This window comes from Bombina bombina, chromosome 3, assembly GCF_027579735.1.
Source record: "Bombina bombina isolate aBomBom1 chromosome 3, aBomBom1.pri, whole genome shotgun sequence".
Classification (NCBI taxonomy): domain Eukaryota; kingdom Metazoa; phylum Chordata; class Amphibia; order Anura; family Bombinatoridae; genus Bombina; species Bombina bombina.
Window position 1 is genome coordinate 275,420,071 of NC_069501.1, and position 24,910 is coordinate 275,444,980.

The following is a 24,910-nucleotide window of genomic DNA, read 5'->3' on the forward strand; positions in this document are numbered from 1 at the left end:
TTCCCTTAATGTGGCTATTTGATCTGAGTTTGATTGCTAAGGGTTCTAGAGAGAGAATGAATAGTAAAGGTGAGAGGGGGCAGCCCTGTCTGGATCCATTTCTAATTTCAAAGTGTTCGGACAAGGTCCCATTTACCCTGATCTGTGCCGAAGGGGTGGTATAAAGAGCCATTATTTTTTGTATAAAGTGATTGGGAAAGTTGAACTGTCTGAGAGTCATCTGTAAGTAGGTCCAGTCAAGTCTGTCAAATGCCTTCTCGGCGTCGGTGGATACAAAAAGAGTCGGGATGTCAGCCAATTGTACATATTCTAATAGATTTAGGACTTTTACTGTGTTATCTTTTGCTTCCCTAGACGGCACAAAGCCTGCTTGGTCTTGGTGGATTATTAGGGGTAGTAATTTGTTTATTCGGGTGGCTAGAATTTTTGCGTATAGCTTTAGATCTGTGTTAAGTAACGAAATTGGTCTGAAGTTGGCCGGATGATCTGGTGTTTTACCTGGTTTTTCTAGTACTGTCACCACAGCCTGGAGCATAGTGTCCGGGAAACATGTGCTATCTGATACATGGTTAAATAAAGAAGTCAAGTATGGGGCGAGGAGTTTGGAGAAAGTTTTATAATAAAGTCCAGAAAAGCCATCTGGGCCCGGAGCTTTGTTAGGCTTAAGGGTTTTTATTGCATCTAGCACTTCTCTAAGGTTGAAGGGTTGGTCTAGTGCTTTAGACTGTTCTGCATTTAACTGTGGGACTTGTATTTGATCTAGATATTGCTTGCAGTGATAGGAGTGAGCTTGAGTGTTCCTATTTGGGTATAAATTATAAAGTTTATGGTAATAAGCCTTAAATTCCTCCGCAATCTTATGGGTATCCTCTACCTGTCTGCCTGATTTGCTTTTAATTGAGTGTACATATGTGCGTTGTTGCCTTTTCTTCAAGGTTCTCGCTAACCATTTCCCTGGTTTATTTCCTTCACTATAAAATGTTTGTTGGAAGGACAGTAGTTGTCTCTGAGTGGACAGTTGGAGTAAGTTATTTAATTGGTCTCGTTTAGCGTTAAGGTTATCCAAAGTAGATGGGTTGTCTGGGTATTGTTTATGTTGAAAGTCCAAGTCAGCTATATCTTTCGCTAGAGAAGAGAATTTCTCCCTACTCTTCTTCGTCACGTATGCTTTGGTCTTGATAAGCTCCCCTCTAATTGTGCTTTTATGAGCCTCCCAAAGGGTGGTGATATTAACCTCGGGTGAGTCGTTCAGGGCGAAATAGGATTTAATGTGTTTAGCTAAATTAGTTATTTGTGTTTTACCTTTTAGTAGCGACTCATCCAGTCTCCATTGGAATGTTCTGAGAGGGGCTGAGGGCCATGTTAGTCTACAAGAGACCAAAGAATGGTCAGACCAAGTGGTGTGCGAGATGTTGGCTGCTTTCATGTAGGAGAGTACTAGGTGATCAATTAAAATGTAGTCTAACCTGGAGTAACACCTATTTGGGTTTGAAAAAAAGGTAAAATCCCTTTTCTGTGGGTTCATGTACCTCCATGTATCATGTACCCCTAGCAATTTGAGATTCTGCCATATAGTTTGCATTTTGGGTATTTTAATTCTCGTGTCTGGGTTGGTACAATCCATTTTAGGATTTAGGGGTACATTGAGATCTCCCGCTAGGATTAAAGATCCTTTAATATGTGACAGGATGGTATTGGTGGTAGTATTAATGAACGAGCTTTGGGATCTATTTGGGGCATAAACATTCACTAATGTAACAGGTTTTCCAAAAAGAAGACCTGTAACGCATAGGAATCTACCATCTTTATCATGTTCTATGTGGGTTTTAGTGAAAGCAATGGACCTATGTATCAAAATGCTGACACCATTGATTTTTTTGGATGGGTTGGAACTGTGGAAGTGCAAGGGGTAGTTAGAAGAAAAAAACTTAGGAACATGACCAAACTTAAAATGTGTCTCTTGTAACATTAAGATGTGCCCCCCTTTCTTGTGTAGGTCTAGTAAGGCCATTCTGCGCTTATTTGGACTATTGAAGCCCTTAACATTTTGGGTGAGGATGATTACATCCTGTGTGTTATTCCTATTCATACCTGTGCTTTTTGACAGAAATTATGTAAGTGAAATGAGATTTCCTGCCACACTCACCAAGATGAAAACCCGGGTACTGCACTCTGTGTAGAAAAATATAAACAAAAACATGAACAAAAAAAACAAAGTAGAAAAAGAAAATTACAATTAACAATTTAACATTCCAAGCGCTACCTCTGAACAGGGGGAGCGCTTGTTGCAACATCAACACTAGGGGAGACTAATTCTCCCGCCTGGCTGAGAGAACTGAATAATCTAACAATAAGCCAAACATGGCTCAACTTCTAGGTTTGTGAGATTAAACATGTAAATATAAAACATTATTAAGTCTAAGTAAACTTAGTCAGACTGTAATTTATAAACTCTACCAACATGTGTCTAAGATTTATCTTCTAACAGTAAGAACTTTATATGGCCCCTACCCGTATATTGGGTATTACCTATGTCTCGCGACATGCTTAAGTATACTAGGGGGGGACCTACCCCTACAGCATTTAGACAAAGAATTTTAATATAAAGATTACATTGCAAGATACCAAAAAAAGGATATAACACAAACAGTCTCAATCAACCCTTTTCTTTTAATTGTGGTTGACTATGTGTGCTGGGTCGACGAGTCTTCTTAGGCTGAACTTGTTGCCACTCTTTCCTCTGTGGCAAAGGACCACCGTTGGTCTCTAAGCTTGATTGTTCCTGAGTAGCCTGTGTTGTCACCCCTTCTGGGGTTGGAATGTCTAATTCTGTGCATATCTTTGGGATTTCTTCCAGAGAGGAACATGAGTATCTTTTTCCTTGCCTTAGGATTATTAGGTGAAAGGGGAATCCCCATCTGTAAGGGATGTTCATCTTTCGAAGTGATAAGGTGAGCGGTTTAAATTCCTTTCTTTTGGCAAGGGTCCTTTGGGAGAGATCTGCATAGAATTGTAGTTCTGCATTCTCATATTTTATGGGTTGTTTCTCCCGAGCCTGCTTCATAATATCCTCCTTTTCCTTGAAGTTTGTTATACGGACAATCACGTCTCTTGGGGGCTGCGAGTCCAAGGGTCTTGGCCTCAGAGCCCTATGAGCTCTATCAATGTCTATTTTTGCAGGAGGCTCTGTTTGCTTTAAGAAATTAAAGAGGTCTTGTAGATATTGATCTAGGTCTGCAGTCAGGATAGCTTCGGGAATGCCCCTTATTCTAATGTTGTGCCTTCTGCCTCTATTCTCTGCGTCATCCATTTTTTCTTCTAAGTCATGGATCTCCCCATGCTGTTTAAGTATAATGTTGTGAAGGTCTGTTATTGCTGAGGCATGGGCATCCTGTGTACTCTCTACTGCTTCTACCCTGTGTCCGATCTCTCCCATTTCCCTTTTAAGATCACTGATTTCCTCTTTAATGCACTGCTTTACTTGTGAGATTAAGGTAGAGAAGTCTTTTTTTGAAGGGAGAGATTCAAACAAAGCTTTTGGTATTGTGATAGTGTCAGTTACAGTCTCCGTGTCAGATTCTGACGAAGAAGATGCAGCAAGTGATTCAGGATCCTCTGTGATACTGGCAGCAGCAGCTTGATTTTCTACTGATTTAAAGTAGCTGTTAACAGATGGGGTTGTGTGGCTGCGTGGCTTGGGGCCTAAACCCTTTTTGCTAAGCTTTTTAGGTGACATGATTGAATTTTGTGTGCTCAGTTACTCTGCTCAGATCTTGCTTAAATGCTTTAAAATGAAATCTTCAGGGACTACAGGTGACTGCTTGTTAGTGGGTCTCCAGAGTAATTAAAGGCAGGTTAGGTGCAGGAAAAGGAAAAATATATGTAGAAAAAGGCCACTGTGCTGATGACTTTCCCTTTATTCCGGTATTGTGCTGTAGGGAGCTGAAGGCCTTGTCTGTGTAGTTTGATTATAGCATAGGCTCAAAAGCGTGAGGCCACCAGATCCCTATCATTTTTCCGTTGTAGGCTAATTCTTGAGATTTATACTCCTTTATGTGGGCTCATGAAAGTGCGTGCTTTGTTTATCCTCCCTTTTGTCTCTACTAATAAAATTGGCCAGCCATCGAGGGAGTGGGGGTATTAGAGGGGCTTAGAACCCAGAAATGTATAAGTGATTCTGCTTTCCCCGTCTTCACCTCTAAAGCGCTAGGTGAGGTAAACTTTATGAAGCGCGGCCTACCGCGCCCCTTCTCTGTGCAGCATGAGCGGTGAAATGGGCTGTGTGATAGTTGTTTTTTACAGACCCCTTATCTCACAAATAGCCAATTTTTCAAACTGTCTTACCGCTGACCCGTTGAGGCATGTCTTTGCAGGGCCCGGCGTGTAGCGTGGTTATGTTCCAGAACGGATATGCTGGCGTGGATGGAGTGCGCCACAGGTACTGTTCACATCGCTCTGGGGTGCCGATGATTCACAATTCAGCCGAATTCAGGAGCAGTGCTTAATGTGCTATGATCTTACGCACTTGTGACTCCTTTGTTGTCGCTGGGCTTGATTTTAATCGCCTCTCAGCCAGATTGGGCACAGGAGCTCTAGTAAGCCGCGGCCATCTTCCTGGCTGGCTAGCTCCGCCCTCGTTGCTCTGTAATTTTTATGTCAAATTTAATTATTGTTATTTTACTAATGGGAACAAACCTTTGCTAAAAGTTGTGTTGTTTTAAAGTTTGATGCTATAACTGTTTTTCAGTTCATTATTTCAACTGTCATTTAATCGTTTAGTACCTCTTTGAGGCACAGTACGTTTTTGCTAAAAAAGATTATAACCAAGTTGCAAGTTTATTGCTAGTGTGTTAAACATGTCTGACTCAGAGGAAGATATCTGTGTCATTTGTTCCAATGCCAAGGTGGAGCCCAATAGAAATTTATGTACTAACTGTATTGATGCTACTTTAAATAAAAGTCAATCTGTACAATTTGAACAAATTTCGCCAAACAGCGAGGGGAGAGTTATGCCGACTAACTCGCCTCACGCGGCAGTACCTGCATCTCCCGCCCGGGAGGTGCGTGATATTATGGCACCTAGTACATCTGGGCGGCCATTACAGATAACATTACAAGATATGGCTACTGTTATGACTGAAGTTTTGTCTAAATTACCAGAACTAAGAGGCAAGCGTGATCACTCTGGGGTGAGAACAGAGTGCGCTGACAATACTAGGGCCATGTCTGATACTGCGTCACAGCTTGCAGAGCATGAGGACGGAGAGCTTCATTCTGTGGGTGACGGTTCTGATCCAAACAGATTGGATTCAGATATTTCAAATTTTAAATTTAAATTGGAGAACCTCCGTGTATTACTAGGGGAGGTTTTAGCAGCTCTCAATGATTGTAACACCGTTGCAATACCAGAGAAATTGTGTAGGTTGGATAAATACTTTGCGGTACCGGCGAGTACTGACGTTTTTCCTATACCTAAGAGACTAACTGAAATTGTTACTAAGGAGTGGGATAGACCCGGTGTGCCGTTCTCACCCCCTCCAATATTTAGAAAGATGTTTCCAATAGACGCCACCACTCGGGACTTATGGCAAACGGTCCCTAAGGTGGAGGGAGCAGTTTCTACTTTAGCTAAGCGTACCACTATCCCGGTGGAGGATAGCTGTGCTTTTTCAGATCCAATGGATAAAAAATTAGAGGGTTACCTTAAGAAAATGTTTGTTCAACAAGGTTTTATATTGCAACCCCTTGCATGTATCGCGCCGATTACGGCTGCGGCAGCATTTTGGATTGAGTCTCTGGAAGAGAACCTTAGTTCATCTACGCTAGACGACATTACGGACAGGCTTAGAGTCCTTAAACTAGCTAATTCATTCATTTCGGAGGCCGTAGTACATTTAACCAAACTTACGGCTAAGAACTCAGGATTCGCCATCCAGGCACGTAGGGCGCTGTGGCTAAAATCCTGGTCAGCTGATGTTACTTCTAAGTCCAAATTACTTAATATACCTTTCAAGGGGCAGTCTTTATTTGGGCCCGGTTTGAAAGAAATTATCGCTGACATTACAGGAGGTAAGGGCCACGCCCTACCTCAAGACAAAGCCAAAGCTAAGGCTAGACAGTCTAATTTTCGTCCCTTTCGGAATTTCAAATCAGGAGCAGCATCAACCTCCACTGCACCAAAACAGGAGGGAGCTGTTGCTCGTTACAGGCAAGGCTGGAAACCTAACCAGTCCTGGAACAAGGGCAAGCAGGCCAGGAAACCTGCTGCTGCCCCAAAGACAGCATGAACCGAGAGCCCCCGATCCGGGACCGGATCTAGTGGGGGGCAGACTTTCTCTCTTCGCCCAGGCCTGGGCAAGAGATGTTCAGGATCCCTGGGCGCTAGAGATCATATCTCAGGGATACCTTCTAGACTTCAAATTATCTCCCCCAAGAGGGAGATTTCATCTGTCAAGGTTGTCAACAAACCAGATAAAGAAAGAAGCGTTTCTACGCTGTGTACAAGATCTGTTATTAATGGGAGTGATCCATCCGGTTCCGCGGTCGGAACAAGGACAAGGGTTCTACTCAAACCTGTTTGTGGTTCCCAAAAAAGAGGGAACTTTCAGGCCAATCTTAGATTTAAAGATTCTAAACAAATTCCTAAGAGTTCCATCGTTCAAAATGGAAACTATTCGGACAATCTTACCCATGATCCAAAAGGGTCAGTACATGACCACAGTGGATTTAAAAGATGCTTACCTTCACATACCGATTCACAAAGATCATCACCGGTATCTAAGGTTTGCCTTCTTAGACAGGCACTACCAGTTTGTAGCTCTTCCATTCGGATTGGCTACGGCTCCAAGAATCTTCACAAAGGTTCTGGGTGCCCTTCTGGCGGTACTAAGACCGCGAGGGATTTCGGTAGCTCCGTACCTAGACGACATTCTAATACAAGCTTCAAGCTTTCAAACTGCCAAGTCTCATACAGAGTTAGTTCTGGCATTTCTAAGGTCGCATGGATGGAAAGTGAACGAAAAGAAGAGTTCTCTTTTTCCTCTCACAAGAGTTCCATTCTTGGGGACTCTTATAGATTCTGTAGAAATGAAGATTTACCTGACAGAAGACAGGTTAACAAAGCTTCAACATGCATGCCGTGTCCTTCATTCCATTCAACACCCGTCAGTAGCTCAATGCATGGAGGTGATCGGCTTAATGGTAGCGGCAATGGACATAGTACCTTTTGCACGCCTACACCTCAGACCGCTGCAATTGTGCATGCTAAGTCAGTGGAATGGGGATTACTCAGATTTGTCCCCTACTCTGAATCTGAATCAAGAGACCAGAAATTCTCTTCTATGGTGGCTTTATCGGCCACACCTGTCCAGGGGGATGCCATTCAGCAGGCCAGACTGGACAATTGTAACAACAGACGCCAGCCTACTAGGTTGGGGCGCTGTCTGGAATTCTCTGAAGGCTCAGGGACTATGGAATCAGGAGGAGAGTCTCCTTCCAATAAACATCCTGGAATTGAGAGCAGTTCTCAATGCCCTTCTGGCTTGGCCCCAATTAACAACTCGGGGGTTCATCAGGTTTCAGTCGGACAACATCACGACTGTAGCTTACATCAACCATCAGGGAGGGACAAGAAGCTCCCTAGCAATGATGGAAGTATCAAAGATAATTCGCTGGGCAGAGTCTCACTCTTGCCACCTGTCTGCAATCCACATCCCGGGAGTGGAGAACTGGGAGGCGGATTTCTTGAGTCGCCAGACTTTTCATCCGGGGGAGTGGGAACTTCATCCGGAGGTCTTTGCCCAAATACTTCGACGTTGGGGCAGACCAGAGATAGATCTCATGGCGTCTCGCCAGAACGCCAAACTTCCTCGCTACGGGTCCAGATCCAGGGATCCGGGAGCGGTTCTGATAGATGCTTTGACAGCACCTTGGAACTTCGGGATGGCTTATGTGTTCCCGCCCTTCCCGCTGCTTCCTCGATTGATTGCCAAAATCAAACAGGAGAGAGCATCAGTGATTCTAATAGCGCCTGCATGGCCACGCAGGACTTGGTATGCAGATCTAGTGGACATGTCATCCTGTCCGCCTTGGTCTCTACCTCTAAGACAGGACCTTCTGATACAGGGTCCATTCAAACATCAAAATCTAACTTCTCTGAAGCTGACTGCTTGGAAATTGAACGCTTGATTTTATCAAAACGAGGTTTTTCTGAGTCGGTTATTGATACCCTGATACAGGCTAGGAAGCCTGTTACCAGAAGGATTTACCATAAAATATGGCGTAAATACCTATACTGGTGCGAATCCAAAGGTTACTCCTGGAGGAAGGTTAGGATCCCTAGGATATTGTCCTTTCTACAAGAAGGTTTAGAAAAGGGTTTATCAGCTAGTTCATTAAAGGGACAGATTTCAGCTCTGTCCATCTTGTTACACAGGCGTCTGTCAGAAAATCCAGACGTCCAGGCCTTTTGTCAGGCTTTAGCTAGGATCAAGCCTGTGTTTAAAGCTGTTGCTCCGCCATGGAGTTTAAACTTAGTTCTTAACGTTTTACAGGGTGTTCCATTTGAACCCCTTCATTCCATTGATATAAAATTGTTATCTTGGAAAGTTCTGTTTTTAATGGCTATTTCCTCGGCTCGAAGAGTCTCTGAGTTATCAGCCTTACATTCTGATTCTCCTTACCTGATTTTTCACTCAGACAAGGTAGTTCTGCGTACTAAACCTGGGTTCTTACCTAAGGTAGTCACTAACAGGAATATCAATCAAGAGATTGTTGTTCCATCCTTGTGTCCAAATCCTTCTTCAAAGAAGGAACGTCTTCTACACAATCTGGATGTAGTTCGTGCCCTCAAGTTCTACTTGCAGGCAACTAAAGATTTTCGCCAAACTTCTTCCCTGTTTGTCGTTTATTCTGGACAGAGGAGAGGTCAAAAAGCTTCTGCTACCTCTCTCTCTTTTTGGCTTCGTAGCATAATACGTTTAGCCTATGAGACTGCTGGACAGCAGCCTCCTGAAAGAATTACAGCTCACTCCACTAGAGCTGTGGCTTCCACTTGGGCCTTTAAGAATGAGGCCTCTGTTGAACAGATTTGCAAGGCTGCAACTTGGTCTTCGCTTCATACTTTTTCCAAATTTTACAAATTTGACACTTTTGCTTCTTCGGAGGCTATTTTTGGGAGAAAGGTTCTTCAGGCAGTGGTTCCTTCTGTATAATGAGCCTGCCTATCCCTCCCGTCATCCGTGTACTTTTGCTTTGGTATTGGTATCCCAGAAGTAATGATGACCCGTGGACTGATCACACATAACAGAAGAAAACATAATTTATGCTTACCTGATAAATTCCTTTCTTCTGTTGTGTGATCAGTCCACGGCCCGCCCTGTTTTAAGGCAGGTAAATATCTTTTAAATTATACTCCAGTCACCACTTCACCCTTGGTTACTCCTTTCTCGTTGATTCTTGGTCGAATGACTGGGACTGACGTAGAGGGGAGGAGCTATATGCAGCTCTGCTGGGTGAATCCTCTTGCATTTCCTGTTGGGGAGGAGTTATATCCCAGAAGTAATGATGACCCGTGGACTGATCACACAACAGAAGAAAGGAATTTATCAGGTAAGCATAAATTATGTTTTTTCTCTTTCCTTTTTAGGTTTTTATATATATATATATATACACCTCTATCTAAGGACTAGGACATTGGACCTCAATACACTCAAATTAGACATTTCAAGGAAGAAATTACTATTTACATTTCATCAGGATTTGATAGATTTTGGACTTTTTATTATTCATCTGTTTTTTTTATTATTCATTCTTCTTCTTTTTTTCATTCAATTGTTTACATCGATTACAAAAGTGTTTTAAATTGTCTTATTACTTGATTGTTTTATAAATTGTCACACAATATGATTTTATAACAAGATATATATCTCATATTGGAGTTAATTATTGGAAAGTCCAATTATTAGAACGGATCGTTGTGTCCATAAGTTGATTGAAATACAAAGTTTATGAATTGTAGCTGGTACCAGTTTAGTTGAGTTTTAGGTCTATAAGTGGTAAAACCCACTCATCTTTGATTGTATTGTATTATTGCACATTATTCACAGGATTATTATTATATATTATAAGGAATTTGATTTGTTCTCATAAAATATATTTTCCATCACAATTTATTCACATTTGATAAGAAAATTATCATTTCAGACTCATAATACGGGTCTTTCACTAAGAAACTAATCCTTTATTGGATTCTTATCTTCACAATTATATGCCATTTTTTCATTTTAATTTTTAATTTTAATTTTTATTTATATCTATTAGTAATATAACACTTTAGACCCACAACCAGGGGTTTTGCACTAAGGAAATCCTTTATTGGATTTTTTTCATTTTAATTTTTAATTTTTGGTTTGACACATATTGTTCACAATCTTAATTTTTAAACATATGAGCTGTACCAATTCATTATTAGATTGTATTCATACATTAGGAATCAAAGGGTTATTACCCCTAGGATTTGTACTCCAGTGAGTTCACCATTTTGGTCAAATAACCTGATCTTACCAATTTTGTTATTTTTATATCTATGTAGATTTTATTAAATATTTGTACAATTATTTGATTTTAAAATTTTTGACTCCTGTGGTATATCTTAGCCAGCGGCGCTCCTATATGTCCCTTTAAAGACAACATTCAATTATAATTTCATTAGTCTGGCATTCTTTGGTATATGTGCCTAGTTAAAGATATTGGCTCCATTTATCAGTATACAAGGAGACAGGCTATCCAATCTGGGAACCTGTCTGCTTGTGAATTCTCTTGTACAAACAAGCTCAGAGCTGGCAGAGAGGTTAAAGGCATGGCTCAGTAACAAATTTGTCAACCAGTGTTCAATTATACTTATAGTACTATTGGATACAGTCCAGGGTTAAGCAAGTTAAACAACTGAGGTAATGTAGACGTTTAGTCACTTAAACAACCAGCAATCTTTGTCGCCATCTCTAGAGCCTCTACAGCGGAGTGGATAACGGGTATATCAGCCAAATACCATTCTACCATGGTAGAGATTCTAAGCGTATTCCCCTATGTCGGTGCCTCTCTGGCTCTTACCTGGGGTTGGAGTTTATCCCGCACACTCTAGATTCACGGTATGGCACCCGACTTCCACTTCCGCGTTACCAGGCGCTTATAGATGCCTGTGCATGGCTTCTACGGTTTGGGTTCCCGAATCCTTTCTTCAGGGTCTCACCTGGTTGCATCCCTTTCTGTGGTGTTCCCAAACATGACAGCTTCCCTTTGACGTCAGGGTCTCGTCAGCGCGGATTAGCACACTTTCCCGAGCTCCTCCAGCTCAGGAACAAAGTAATCACAGGAAATGATGTAACAGGCGATCCTTTAGCTGGTAAAATAATAATCCTCTTTATTCGTAAAACATAGGAGCAAAAAAGTTATTTGTGCAAGACAACAGCGGTCTTGCGCGTTTCGGCTGAACGGTTGTGCCGTAATCATAGACCATGCCTTCTGTCCTAACACCTGCAGTTTAAACACTCAGGTGATACTTTGCACTACTCCCACTTAACTATTCACTCACTGCTTGCTAACTGACAGAGTGACATTAACATTTAGCACCTAAACAGAATATATAGAAAAAAACAACTATGTTACTTTCAAATGGAAATTATCTATATACCAAAATATATAGATTATCTAATGGACATTTACGCAAAATTTAACACATATAGATAGGCAGGTATTGTTTCACATTTTTCAAAAAATATGTATTAAATAACAGTATTACTTTCTATTAGCAGTTTTCTATATACCATAACAGATCTGTGATCTTTTACATATTTATACAATGTTTAACATATACGAATAAATAAATAAATAGGTAAGAAAAAAAAATGGACATTAAACACTAAATATATGCTAGATAGAATGATGCATTCAAAGAAAATATTAGTCTGAGCATAGCATGTAGATGTATTTTTTAAAGTTTCATTAGTTGTTTAAATAGTGACAAAATAAGTCATGGACAGTTGTAAATAGGTCACTAGAGTGTGCAGCCAATGGCTGTGTGGAATATAACCGTGATCTGCACTTCCATTTCTAACAGGAAGTGAAAAGCTCACAATTTCAGAATGTAATTACAGGAAAAGGAGACAAAAAAAAATAATGAAAGTATAGTGTAAAGTTTTTCTTATATATAAGATTTATCATTTTTTGTTTTCAAAAAGTTTTATTGGTTTTCACAAAAATACATCTTAAAACATTTAACATAATAACATGAGTCATGTCAGCTTAACATACAGCTATTACTTTTGAGATACATCTTTCCTGGTGTAGACATAGCTTAGGTGGGCATTTTGAAGGCAGTGTGCACAGTAGTGTCAAAGTCTACAATTTATTATAAATCCCTCTACTGAACTTAGCGATATAAAACACATTAGCTTAACGTATAAAAAGTACTTTCTGAAATACATCTATCCCGGTATAAATATAGACTGGGCGGTCAATATGATGGCTATGTGCTCATTAGTATCATAGTTTACAGTCTGACATTAATACTTCTACTGGGGTGATTAATTACCTCCCTGAGTCTATCATCTTTTCTCGCCCTGGGGGCGTTGGGGGCTCGGCCAGCCGTGAGTGTGTGAAACTTGCTTTTGTTAGATCCCAATATAATTTGATGTCTAGAAATAAGGCCTTTCTTTGTGTTTTAAAATAACTGTATTCCTCTAGAAGTAGAGTGTCATCTACATGTTTCAGCCACTCCTGCACTGTAGGCTTTACAGGGGTTTTCCACTTGCTAGCTATCAAAGACCTGGCTGAGTTCAGGGAGAACTGGATCACCTTTTGTCTAAGTTGACATATGTTTCTGGGGAGGGCATTCAATAGTGCAATAACGGGGGTTAGTGTAAATGTGTCATCCAATAGTTGTCTAAAAAAGAGTTCTATCTCCTGCCAAAATGGCCTGACCACGGGGCAGTCCCACCACATATGGGACATAGTTCCCCTGAAGCTGCATCCCCTCCAGCAGAGATCGGATGAATTTGGGTATATACTTTTAAGGCGTGATGGTGTCAGGTACCACCTGGACAATAACTTATAATTGAGCTCTAAAATTCTAGTGGATGATGATGATTTCTTCACCAGAGCATAAATCCTGCTCCATTCTTTGTCCTCTAGGGCAATATTTAGGTCTTGCTGCCATTTGTTTGTATATGACGGTCGTGTAACCCTGCCGTCTCCCTGTAATATGGATTTTGCTAATGATAATGTGTGTCGTAGGGGGCCTTGAGCAGTGCATATGGTCTCAAAGCGGGTCATAGGTCTCGTCCAGTCAGGCTTATGCTCAGACTTGTCAAAAAGGTGTCGCAGTTGTCCATATTTTAACCAGCTTGCAAAAGCCCCATTCAGGATGTCCCCTAGTTCTTGTCTGTCTTTAAGTCTCTGTCCGTTCAAAACCTTATGTATGGGTGTCGTGTATCCAATCTCGTCTAGAGTTTTGTTTACCAGGCTATAGTCCATGCCACCCAAGAATTCTGCGTTCGGGGACACTGGGGTTAGGGGTGATCTCAATGTTGAGATGGAAGGGCAAGTCCTCAGGACCTCATCCCAAATCGTAAATACTGAGGTGTAGAATTTGAAGGTGGTAGTCGCTACTGGTCTATGTGACTTGGGAATCCAGCACAGGGATCCCACTTGTGGGGTTTTCAGTATGTGGGAGTCAATCGTTATCCAAGCCTTTGTAGCCTCGTTCCTGTTCCAATCTAATACCCTCTGTACTCCTATTGATCTATAATATGTCGCTATGCAAGGAAGTCCCACCCCCCCGGTCGCTAGAGTTTTGTAGAGAGTGTTCCTATCTACTCGAGGTTTTATCGAGCCCCAAACATATTTATTTAGTAAAGCCTGCAGTTGCTTGAGAAAGTTGTGTGGAAGGTGTATTGGTAGTGCTTGCATAATATACAAGATGCTGGGGAGAGCTGTCATTTTCAATGTTTGAATCCTCCCCCACCAAGAGATGGGCTTCGACCCCCAGTCCTTCAGGTCAGACTGTGTGTTGTTATAGAGTGATTTAAAATTAGCACTAAACAAAAGCTTATTTCTGGGCGTTAGGTTTATTCCTAGATATTTAATTGTCTTGGGTTGCAGTTGGTAGGGACAGTCCCTCATTAGCGAGTCTAACTCCTTTTCCGTTAAATTTATGTTTAATATCTCAGACTTTTGGTGATTAATTGAGAAGAACGATAGTTTACCAAATTCCCTAAACTCCTCTGTCACCGCGGGAAGGGATGTGTCTGGGGAGGTAAGAGATAGCAGTACATCATCCGCGTAAAGCGAGACCTTGTAGTTGTTAGGACCCAAAGATATCCCCTTAATTTGCTCATTCTGTCTTATACGCGCTGCCAGTGTCTCAATGCTCAGCACGAATAGTAAGGGAGACAAAGGGCATCCTTGCCTTGTCCCATTTCCTATCTGAAAGGAATCAGACAATACACCATTTACTTTAATCTTTGCTGTTGGTTTAAGGTACATTGACTGGATTCTGTTTATTATTAATTTTCCAAAGCCAAATTTTTCTAGGGTGGCAAATAGAAAAGACCAGTTAAGGCGGTCAAACGCCTTTTCTGCGTCAGACGTTAATAATATGGAGCTTAATCCCTGTGTCTTAGCATATTCTATTAACTGTAAAGCTCTTATGGTGTTGTCCCTGGCTTCTCTGCCAGGGACAAACCCAACCTGATCTGTATGTATTAAGGATGGGAGAAAGGCACTGATTCTAGTTGCCAGGATTTTCGCGTAGATTTTCAAGTCCGTATTTAGGAGGGATATTGGTCTAAATTTAGATGGGGTATCTGATAGGTTTTCTAGCTTCGGTATCACTGCGATATGCGCTTCTTTTGTTAGGGTGGGAAATTGTTCTCTTTCATCAATGGCTTGGAACAGTGAGAGCAGGTGGGGCGCTAGTACCGTACTAAATGTTTTGTAATATTTATTCGATAGGCCATCTGGCCCAGGGCTCTTTCCTGTAGGCAGAGATTTAATAGCCTGAAGGATTTCTTGTATTGTAATTGGTTCCTCTAGTACCATTTTTTGTTGTTCGCTTAGTCTTGGGAGGTCTATTGACCTCAAATAGTTGTCTATATCTATTGCATTTGGGGAAGGCAGGGACCTATCTAGGTTATAGATGTTGTCATAGAAGCGCCTGAAGACTTCCGCTATCTCTGGACTCTTATGGGTGTTATTTCCATAGCTGTCTTTTATTGTGAAAATATGGTGTTTGGCTGTCTTTTTATGTAGGGCCTTTGCTAATAATGCTCCCGCTCTATTCCCTCCCTGGAAATACACCTTGTTTAAGAATAATGCCTTCCTATGAGCTACTTTGGTTAGATATGAGTTAAATGCTAGTCTAGCCTCTGTTAATTTAGTGAGGGACCTATCGTCAGCAGGAGTCTGTTTATGATTGTTTTCTGCTCTGTGTAAGTCTGCCGCTAGTTCTTTGTAAGTCAGGTTATGGAGTTTCTTTAATCTAATGCTGTGGCTAATAAGATTGCCTCTTATTACCGCTTTATGAGCTTCCCATAGGACACCCTTCGTATCTACTGAGTCAGAATTATGAGTAAAGTATTCTTCCAGTTTGACCCTAATGTCCTTTACTATCACAGGGTCGTGGAGTTGTGAGTCATCTATTCTCCAAAATGAGTGTCTCAGAGGTTTAGTAGGCCAGTCCATCTCTAAGAGTACAGTCGCATGGTCAGACCAAGCTGCCGGGGTGATTTCTGTGTGGGTTGCTAAAGTGAGATGACTGTGTTCTAACAACAGGTAGTCTATTCGAGAGTATGATTTCTTTGCAAATGAGTAAAAGGTAAAGTCTCTGGAGCGTGCATGCTGTAGTCTCCATACATCCACTAGAGATACTGATTTAAGGCTGTCTGCGACATTTATGCTGACATTATGGGGTCCCTTTGAGCTAGAAGCTGAGCTATCTATTTTCGGTTCTAGGGGTACATTCAGGTCACCACCCACTATTAATATTCCCGTCTTGAGTTCGAGGAGTTTTTCACATACCCTCCTAATAAACCTTGCTTGTTTCACGTTGGGAGCGTAAACACAAGCCAATGTGACTGGCGTTTCGAATATAGAACCTCTCAGTATAAGGAGTCTGCCTTCTCTGTCTACATATTTATCTAATAATTGAAAGGGGACATTCTTATTGAACAAGACCCCAACTCCCGCTATCTTCTTGTTTGGGTTGTCATTAAAGAAACCTAAAGGGTAATCTATTGATTTAAATTTTGGGGCATGAGATCCCAGAAAATGGGTTTCTTGGATGAAAATGATGTCACCCTTAAGTTTACGGAAGTGGTTAAGGGCTATAGACCTCTTTGTGGGAGAGTTAAGGCCTCTACAGTTTTGGGACAGCAACACTAACTGTTTATGAGCCATAATCTACTAGATCTGAATGGTTTTGCTTATCGGTTGGTTTGTTGGCGTGTACTGTGTTGTGGTGTAGGCCAGCCCCCCCCGCCCCCAGAAAAGTACGAGACTTACCGCTGCTTTCTCTATATCCGGGCTTACTAGATTTTCTAATGCCTTCATGAACAGTTGAAACACCTATGTGGGAATAGTATCTCTGAGGAATCGTTTGCTGACTTCTTAAAAACAGAACAACAATAACAAGAAAAATCAATGATAACATAACAAAGCTATCAACAACAAATAACATATCTTGATCTTTAAACACAGTAGTGTCTAAATTAAACTAGGTAGGGGGTGGATAGAAATTGAAATAATCTCAACATTCACATTGGGAAATGAACAGTATATGAATTCTATGTTACATGCATATCTTGTGAGGTTTATAGAATTAGCTCAGTATTCATCTAGCTTCTACAGGGAAACAGTTATTATTAGATTCTTGAATTCCACATGCTACAGGTATATGTGGTCTCGGCTAGGTCTTAATACTCTCAATTTAAAGCCCTTCTGATGGAGGGTGAGCTCTCATTTTGGACGAACGTCCTTGTTTTTAGGTCTTGCACCTAATTAATCAGGTGTCCTCCACCATTTTCGAGTTATTCTGTATTGGTGGGGTCTGGTTTCTTGTTCTTTTCCGGTTGACCTTTTGCCAATGGGGCCGCTGTGGAAGCTGCGTCTCCCCTGTTAGGTTGGTTCCTGTAAGGGATTTCTTGTGTATTGATGGTAGGGTAGGCAGTGGAATGTCAATCAATTTGCAGAATTCTTCAAGATCCTCAGTGGATTTATAAGTGGCAACTTTGTTTCCTTTGTTTACTCTTAAGCAGAAGGGGAATCCCCACCTATAGGGAATCTCCAGTTCTCGCAGGTGTTCGGTGAGGTACCTGACTTCTTTTCTGTTATTCAGGGTCATGGGACTAAGGTCTGCATAGATTTGTATTGTGTGACCTTCGAAGCTGAGGGGAGATGCTTTCCTCGCTGCTTGCGCAACCAGTTCTTTATCTTGGTATTGATGAAATTTAATGATTATATCCCGTGGGGGGTCAGTATCTCCCGGTTTGGGTCTAAGAGCCCTATGAGCTCTGTCTAGCTGGTATGGGGGTGCAGTGTTATCTTTTGTTAGAAAATGAAAAAGTCTTTGCAGGTATTGTGGGGTGAGATCCTGTGTGACATTCTCAGGTACTCCTCTAATTCTCAGGTTCTGCCGTCTCCCCCTATTGTCTAGATCCTCCAGGTGGCTCTTTAATTGCTGAATTTCAATGTCTTGTATCGAGAGGCATCTAGAGTGACCATCTAATACATTATTAGTGTCATTTGCTTGCTCTTCTATATATTCAATTCTCTCCCCCATATCTACTAAATCTTTCCTGACTTCTGCCAAGCCATCCTTTACAATCTTTGCAACTTGATGCAATAGGGTATTAAAGTCTGCTTTGGTTGGTAAAGAATCTATATCAGCCCTTGTCAATGGGGCACTTTTCTCTGATGTTGTTGATTTAGGGGATGTGTTTGTAGACATTTCTCCTGCCTCTTCATCTAATTCTGCATCGGAGTGCTGTGAGGTGGTTAAGGCTTTAAAATAGGTGTTCAATTTGGTGCTTGCAGCTGAAGTGGATTTTGCTGCTTTGTCCCCTTTTGTGAGCCGCTTTGAAGACATCTTGTGATTCTAGTGATGCCGTGCAACTTGGCGCGTAATCTGTGCTGTTTATATGTTTGCAGCTTGCGGCCTAGTGGGGGTGATAAGATTTCCAGTGAGTCTATACGTTATTGCTAACTTGAATCACTTCGATTGTTTGTGCCTTTAATGAGGTTTGTGTCCCATTGAGATTCAAATGCGACTCCAAATTTAGTGATCTGAAGGCAGGGTGCAAAACTATTTGTGTCGCATCAAGCCACGTGTGCAGATTAGGTCGTAAAAAGTGCTTTTTCTTACTTACTATCCGATTAGCAAGAATGTCCCAAGTAAGTGTTTACTTCATGAGCAAAGTCCATAAGTTTTAAGGCCCTTACGCTGTACCCCTGAGCAAAAATGTATGCGCTGCGTGCGCTTTCACTGAGAGCTGCTGCAGTCTAAGATGGCGTGTGAATCTAGTTTCGGGCCCCACCCGGTGTCTTAGTGCAAGTTAAGGTGCAGATGCTAAGGTGGCCTTTAACAAAGTCTTACTTGTAGTCCGGAGCGGGACACTGATGATCTGCAGCTTCACCTGTTGCGGGTAATGAGTGGGCCCGTCTCCGGCGTGGTCTGGATGTAACTCCGGTGTCTGAGTGGCTCCGGTACAGGGTCTTACTCCTCTTTTTTGTGATCTGCAGCAGCAGTGCTGATTATGAAGGGGTACCAGTCTAATAAGGGCCAAAAAGTGCGATGGATTACATGTTTATCTGGTCCCAATGTAAACTATCACACGGAGCTTCTCCTAAATGCGACTTTCCATCTTGGTAGTCGGCTCCGCCCCCCCTAAGATTTATCATTTTATATTATCATCTCAAAGTGTTTAATGTCCCTTTAAGGAACAGTGTTCTGAAGACTGCTGCTTCTTAACTATTGCCTGTAGGCTTGCTCATGAAAAAAATGCTCTAATAATAATTAGAATAATGACCCTGTCTTACTATGTGTTTACCCTCTCAAAGAGGTTAAACCCATAGGTAAAGTCCCGATTTGGGTGCTGCAAGCACTGCTGCTCCAAAGCAGGACACAGCTTTAAAGCCAATCAGGAGTGGAAGTCACAGGTAGCTGCCAAGTTTGACTTTAGCTATGATTTAGCTCACCAATAGTTTTTAAAATAATCAGGTTACGAAATATAAAATAGTATTAAAGCAAAATGTAAGCTTCTGTTGGATTATAAATGTATGACCCATTTAGATTTGCACTTTGACATTTTCATTTTGTCATTGATTGCCATGTATGCATTATCAGATTGCTTAATTTAAAGCATCATTACTATATACCCTAACGTTTTTTGTTTGTCTTTAGTTTCTTATAGATTAGCTGAAAGGGACATGAACCCCAATTTTATTTCTTTCATGATTTAGAGAGAGCATGCAATTTTAAATAATTTTCCAATATACTTCTATTATTTCATTTGCTTCATTCTCTTGATATCTTTTGTTGAAAAGCATACTCAGGAGCTGCTGATTGGTGGCTGCACATATATGCCTCATTATTGGGTCACCCATGGGCATTGGTGTTTCTTCAACAAATGATGCCAAGAAAATTAAACAAATTAGATAAGAGGTAAAATGGTATGTTTAAAATTGTATTCTAAATTTAAATAATTATAGAAAAAAATTGGGATTTCATGTCCCTTTTAAATGTCATACTAAACTTTTTATCTGTGTATTCCCTTCCTTCCAGTGTTTACTGTATTATTTAATGATCTGATTCTGTTCAGGGATTTCAATTTCATCATGTATCTTTTTTTTTTTCTAATAAACAAAAGCAATTGAAAATATATTTAAATACCTTCTAACTTTAAATAGATATTTCAGTCAGAGCTAATATTTTTGCATCCACTGTAGCTTGACTTACTTTCTTAAATTCTAAGTGGGAATCATGCAGCTTGCTAAAATGCAGAATATGTAAATTTTGTTAAACTTGTTTATTAACTGCAGAATACATCTGCTTCCAATAAAACGAAAAAAATAAATAATTCAAATTATGGTGGAGATAAAAGCATGAGATTAAAATCCCCCATATAGCAAAAGTAAATCAATAGAAATTATTGCACAGGCAATTAGCACATCTAGGCAAACTCCATATACATTGTTACCAATGCACAAGAGGATTCTGGGTAAGATATGCAACATCTCAGGCTTTTTGCTTCAAATACGGTGTTAACGCACAGCAGTCCCCTAATGGGATAAATGCATTTTGTATTTGCTGCATTTACCCCATTAGGGGACTGCTGTAAGTTAACGCAGTATTTGAAGCAAAAATCCTGACATTTTGCATATCTTACCCAGAATCCTCTTGTGCATTGGTAACAATGAATATGGAGTTTTACTGGGTAAAGGCAAGCAGGGATATTTGCCTAGATATGCTAATTGCCTGTGCAATAAATTATACTGATTTATTTTATAGGGTTGAAGATGCTGTTTAAAGTGAAGGTAAACTTTGATGAATAAAAGCCCATTTTTTAAAAATACTATTAAAAACAGGGGCACTTGCTTTCATCAAAGTTTAGAAAGCAGCTGTTTTGATTAAAAACTTACCTTTGTTTTTTTTACAGCTAGAGCAGCTTCCCCCACCAGGAGATCCTCTCTTCACACGTCATCAATGACTAATCCGGCTTCCTCCAATCACGGCTTTCCCCCCAGGGGAGTCATTCCTGAGTCCATGCCGTGTTTGGAGGAAGCCGGATTAGTCATTGATGACGTGTGAAGAGAGGATCTCTGGGTGGGGGAAGCTGCTCTGGCTGTGAAAAAACAAAGTTAAGTTTTTTTTAATCAAAACGTGCCCCTGTTTTTAATAGTATTTTTAAAAACCGGGCTTTTATTCATCGAAGTTTACCTTCACTTGAAGTCGGAAAGTGACCATAACCGGCTTCATGCACCTTTTATTAAAATCAGTAGTTTAGGTCAGGCCTTGAGAAATCCTGAAATCCAGGTAACCACAAATTCTAAACACTTATGGTACATACACTTCTGTGCAAATGTTAATAAAATGCTGTAAAGTAAGAATACTTTTAAAATAGAAATAGTAGTTTGTTGTTATCAAATAACAAAATGCAAAGTGCGTGAACAGAATAAAAATATATGACCACAATTTGCCTTCAAAACAGCATCAATTCTTCTAGGTACATTTGCGCAAAGTGAGGGATGTTGTAAGCATATAGTCAGGTACATGATTAAACAATTATACCAAGCAGGTACTAATGACCATCAACGTAATATGTAGGTTGAAACACAATCATTAACTGAAACAAAAACAGCTGTGTAGGATGAATAAATGAGGAGTGAGGATCAGCCATACTCTGCTAAGTAGGTGAGGTTACTGAAGAAGTTTAATGTCAAAAGTCATACACCATGGCAAGACTGAGCACAGCAACAAGACACAAGGTAGTTACTAATACTGCATCAGTAAGGTCTCTCCCAGGCAGAAATTTCAAGCCAGACAGGGGTTTCCAGATGTGCTGTTCAAACTCTTCTGAAGAAGCACAAAGAAACAGGCAATGTTGAGGTCTGTAGATGCAGTGTGGGCCAAGTAAACTTAGTGCAATAGGTGATCACTTTGCATTCGTAAGATGTCCAGCAGTTCCATTAGCTCAAATTTTGCAGAAGCCAGTCGGACCCTGCTACACCCATCTACTGTCTGAAGAAGTCTTGCCAGAAGTGGTCTTGATTGAAGACTTGCTGCTAGAAAGCCATACCTCTGAGGTGGAAGGCCAAGCGACTGAAATATGTACAAAAATGGCAGCAGGTGCTCTGGATTGAGTCTAAATTTTTGAAATATTTGGCTTTAGCACAAGGCAGTTTGTTTGCCAAAGGGCTGGAGAGCTTTACAAGAATAAGTGCCTGCAGGCAACAGTGAAGCATGGTGGGAGTTTCTTTGGGGCTGCATTTCTCAAAATGTTGTTTGGAATTTGGTCAGAATTAATGGTCCTCAATGCTGAGGAGTACATGCAGATATTTATCCATCATGCAATGCCGTCATACAATACCATCAGGGAGGCATCCCAAATGTTTTCTGCAGCATGACAATGACCCCAAACATACAGCCAAAGTCATTAAGAACTATCTTCAGCGTAAAGAAGAAAAAGGAGTCCTGTAAGTGATGATGTCCCCCCCACAGAGCCCTGACCTCAACATCATCAAGCCTGTCTTGGATTACTTGAAGAGACAGACGCAAGGCTGCCTCAGAAGAACTGTTCTCCAAGATGTTTGGAACAACCTACCTGCAGAGTTCCTTAAAAACTGTGTGCAAGTGTAGCTAGAAGAATTGATGCTGTTTTGAAGGCAAAGGGTGATCACCACAAATCTAGAGTTCGATTTTTCTTCACTTACTTAGCATTTTGTTAATTGCTAAAAATAAACTATTAACATTTCTATTTTTAAAAGTATTCTTACTTTACAGCATTTTTTCCACACCTGCCTAAAACGTTTGCACAGTAGTGTGTATCTGTATATAAATTCCTTTCTTCTTGGTATTTATCCTACAATTTATAAATGTTTGAGAGTCTTTGCTTTTAGGTTTTTCTATTTTTGTTTTAACTTAATTGATGCAATATTAAAGTAGTACTTGATAAGCCCAGAGCACCCAAAGATATTTGGGGTCTGCATTTGATTTACTTTGCATATTCACCATACTACATAATTAAATTTTGAATTAGCTTTTTGTCTGCATGCAGTTACTCAATTAAACACCTGGGGCAATCAGTAATTCTAGTCCCTATGCACATGTAGGAAATACGTTTCCCAGCATGCTATGCTACTTGCTCTGCGTTGGAATTGAAAAGCAGTTACTGTATGCCAGTGCAGTTCGTGCTTGAGTCACCTAGCAGCTCAGTTAAGAGTGTGCATAATGTTTATTAATATGCAGCGATCTTTTAAAAAAATTCTAAAAAAAAAAATCAAGTGCACTTTCTTTAAAAAATGCCCTTTTGTTCCTTTTTGTAAAAATGCTAAGAGTGGTCTTTTAACTTAAAGTGATTGCAAACTTTAATGAATAAAAGCCCAGGATCAAAAAATAATCCTAAAAACAAGGGCACTTTAATTCATTAGAATTTACAAAGACATTTTATTTTTTCAAATACTTACCTTTGCATTTTAGTAAACATAACGCCGATCCTCCACCTGCATCTCCTGCTTGTTAGTATCGTATGTGTCACTGACAGGTTTGTTTACATCATTTTTTGCGTCAGATTTAAGGGTACTGCTGCTATACAAAACATATCTTTTTTTTGTTTTTATGCCATTTTTTGTTTCTCCATAATTCTCTCTTTATCCCTCCCTTTGTTCTATTCATGTAACCCATTGGCTGACTGGCTTGCCCCATGTTTGTTGCAGTGGCTGAAGAAAAGCCTATTAAGGCAGGCCAGGTGGGGAGGGAACGCAATGCAGATATTCTCAGGGACTTGAAGGGTTTTTTTGGCCCTCCCTGGGAACTGACCTCTCCTGCAGAAGGTAACACAGCATAACATGTGTAGTCTGTTTGCTTTAGTGCTTGTGGGCTTTTGCATAAGCTGTAGTGTACCAGTTGTTGCTTGTGATGTTATAATTCTTTGGCTGTCAAAGATGGCCTGTTATTTCTCATTACAGCCAAGTATTGTGCCTTTTAACCTTCCTTGGTGTAAACTCCATCACCCAATTATTTATATATCAATATAGAGAGAGCCTGTTATGACCTAATATTACTAAAAATTAGAATTATGATACTGTAAATACCATCACAATGTGTTTGCACAATTAATTGTTGGATATATGCTATGCAGTGATGATTTATTACGGAGTTTGCGGATCACTTTTGGTTTGTCTCCCATTCACATTAAAGCTATTGTCACAGTGTCTTATTTTGGTGGCAGAGTACAGCAGAATAAGTACTGTTAAGGTAAATTCATTTACCCAGCCGTGAGTGAATAAATGAGTACATGTTGGGCACAATAACCCTCTTAATCCTACTGAACCCTTTTAATTAATGTATGTACAAGCCTGTGAATTTAATTTATAGGCAAAAAAACCTTCTGTTTAATGACACAATCACTAATCTGTTCAAAATACTGGAAAATTCCAAACGTTTATGTAATTTCTCCCTGGGATAAATTTACATTATCAACAATAGCGCTGGTAACATTACATGTGACATAATCTATCATATCACTGGTTAGGTCACAAATTAAATTTGCATGAGTTGACACATTTATACTAAATTTAGAAACTACAGGGTATCAAGAATACCGAAAAGCCAGACCAAGGTGTTTGTATATAAATACATATGTATAACAAACAAAGAAAAAATCAGGAGCCAAGTAAAATTCTTTGAGCCATGATTTTCCGATCTCTAATAAAAGGGATAATTACTGTGGTTGGAGGAAATAGGGTCATTGCACACCAGAATTACTGGCTTTTAAAACATTTGGTTTGATAAAGGGAAGTCAATTTGCTCATACGTGCAGATTTACTAGTTTTCAGTAACAAAACACTCACACATACAATGTTTGTACAAACCTGTTGGAACACTAGCGTGTCCAACTATAGGGGGCGCTTAAAGAGTTATATATATGTATTGTGGATATATATACACAAATGTGGTAACTACTGTACTCACTAAATCTACACAGTTACATAAGAACACTTAATAATACAAATGAGGTGATATAAATATACACTATATTTGTGGTAATGTTCACAATACTCAGTTTAGCAGCAGGTATAGAGTCTTGTACAGTTTGTGACTACCCTTGCTGAGTAAGCAGGTTAGTCACCCAAAAAAAGG

General features: G+C 40.3%; 1 protein-coding gene across 2 annotated transcripts in view; it reads left to right on the forward strand.

Annotated features, from left to right (window-relative positions):
• RABGEF1 (RAB guanine nucleotide exchange factor 1) overlaps positions 1 to 24,910 on the forward strand; it is a 199,000-nt gene that overhangs the window by 66,825 nt on the left and 107,265 nt on the right. For both annotated transcript variants that reach the window (XM_053706299.1, XM_053706298.1), the window contains exon 4: positions 23,485 to 23,601. In XM_053706299.1, the coding sequence (XP_053562274.1) occupies positions 23,485 to 23,601 (117 nt within the window). The remainder of the gene's footprint in view (positions 1 to 23,484; positions 23,602 to 24,910) is intronic.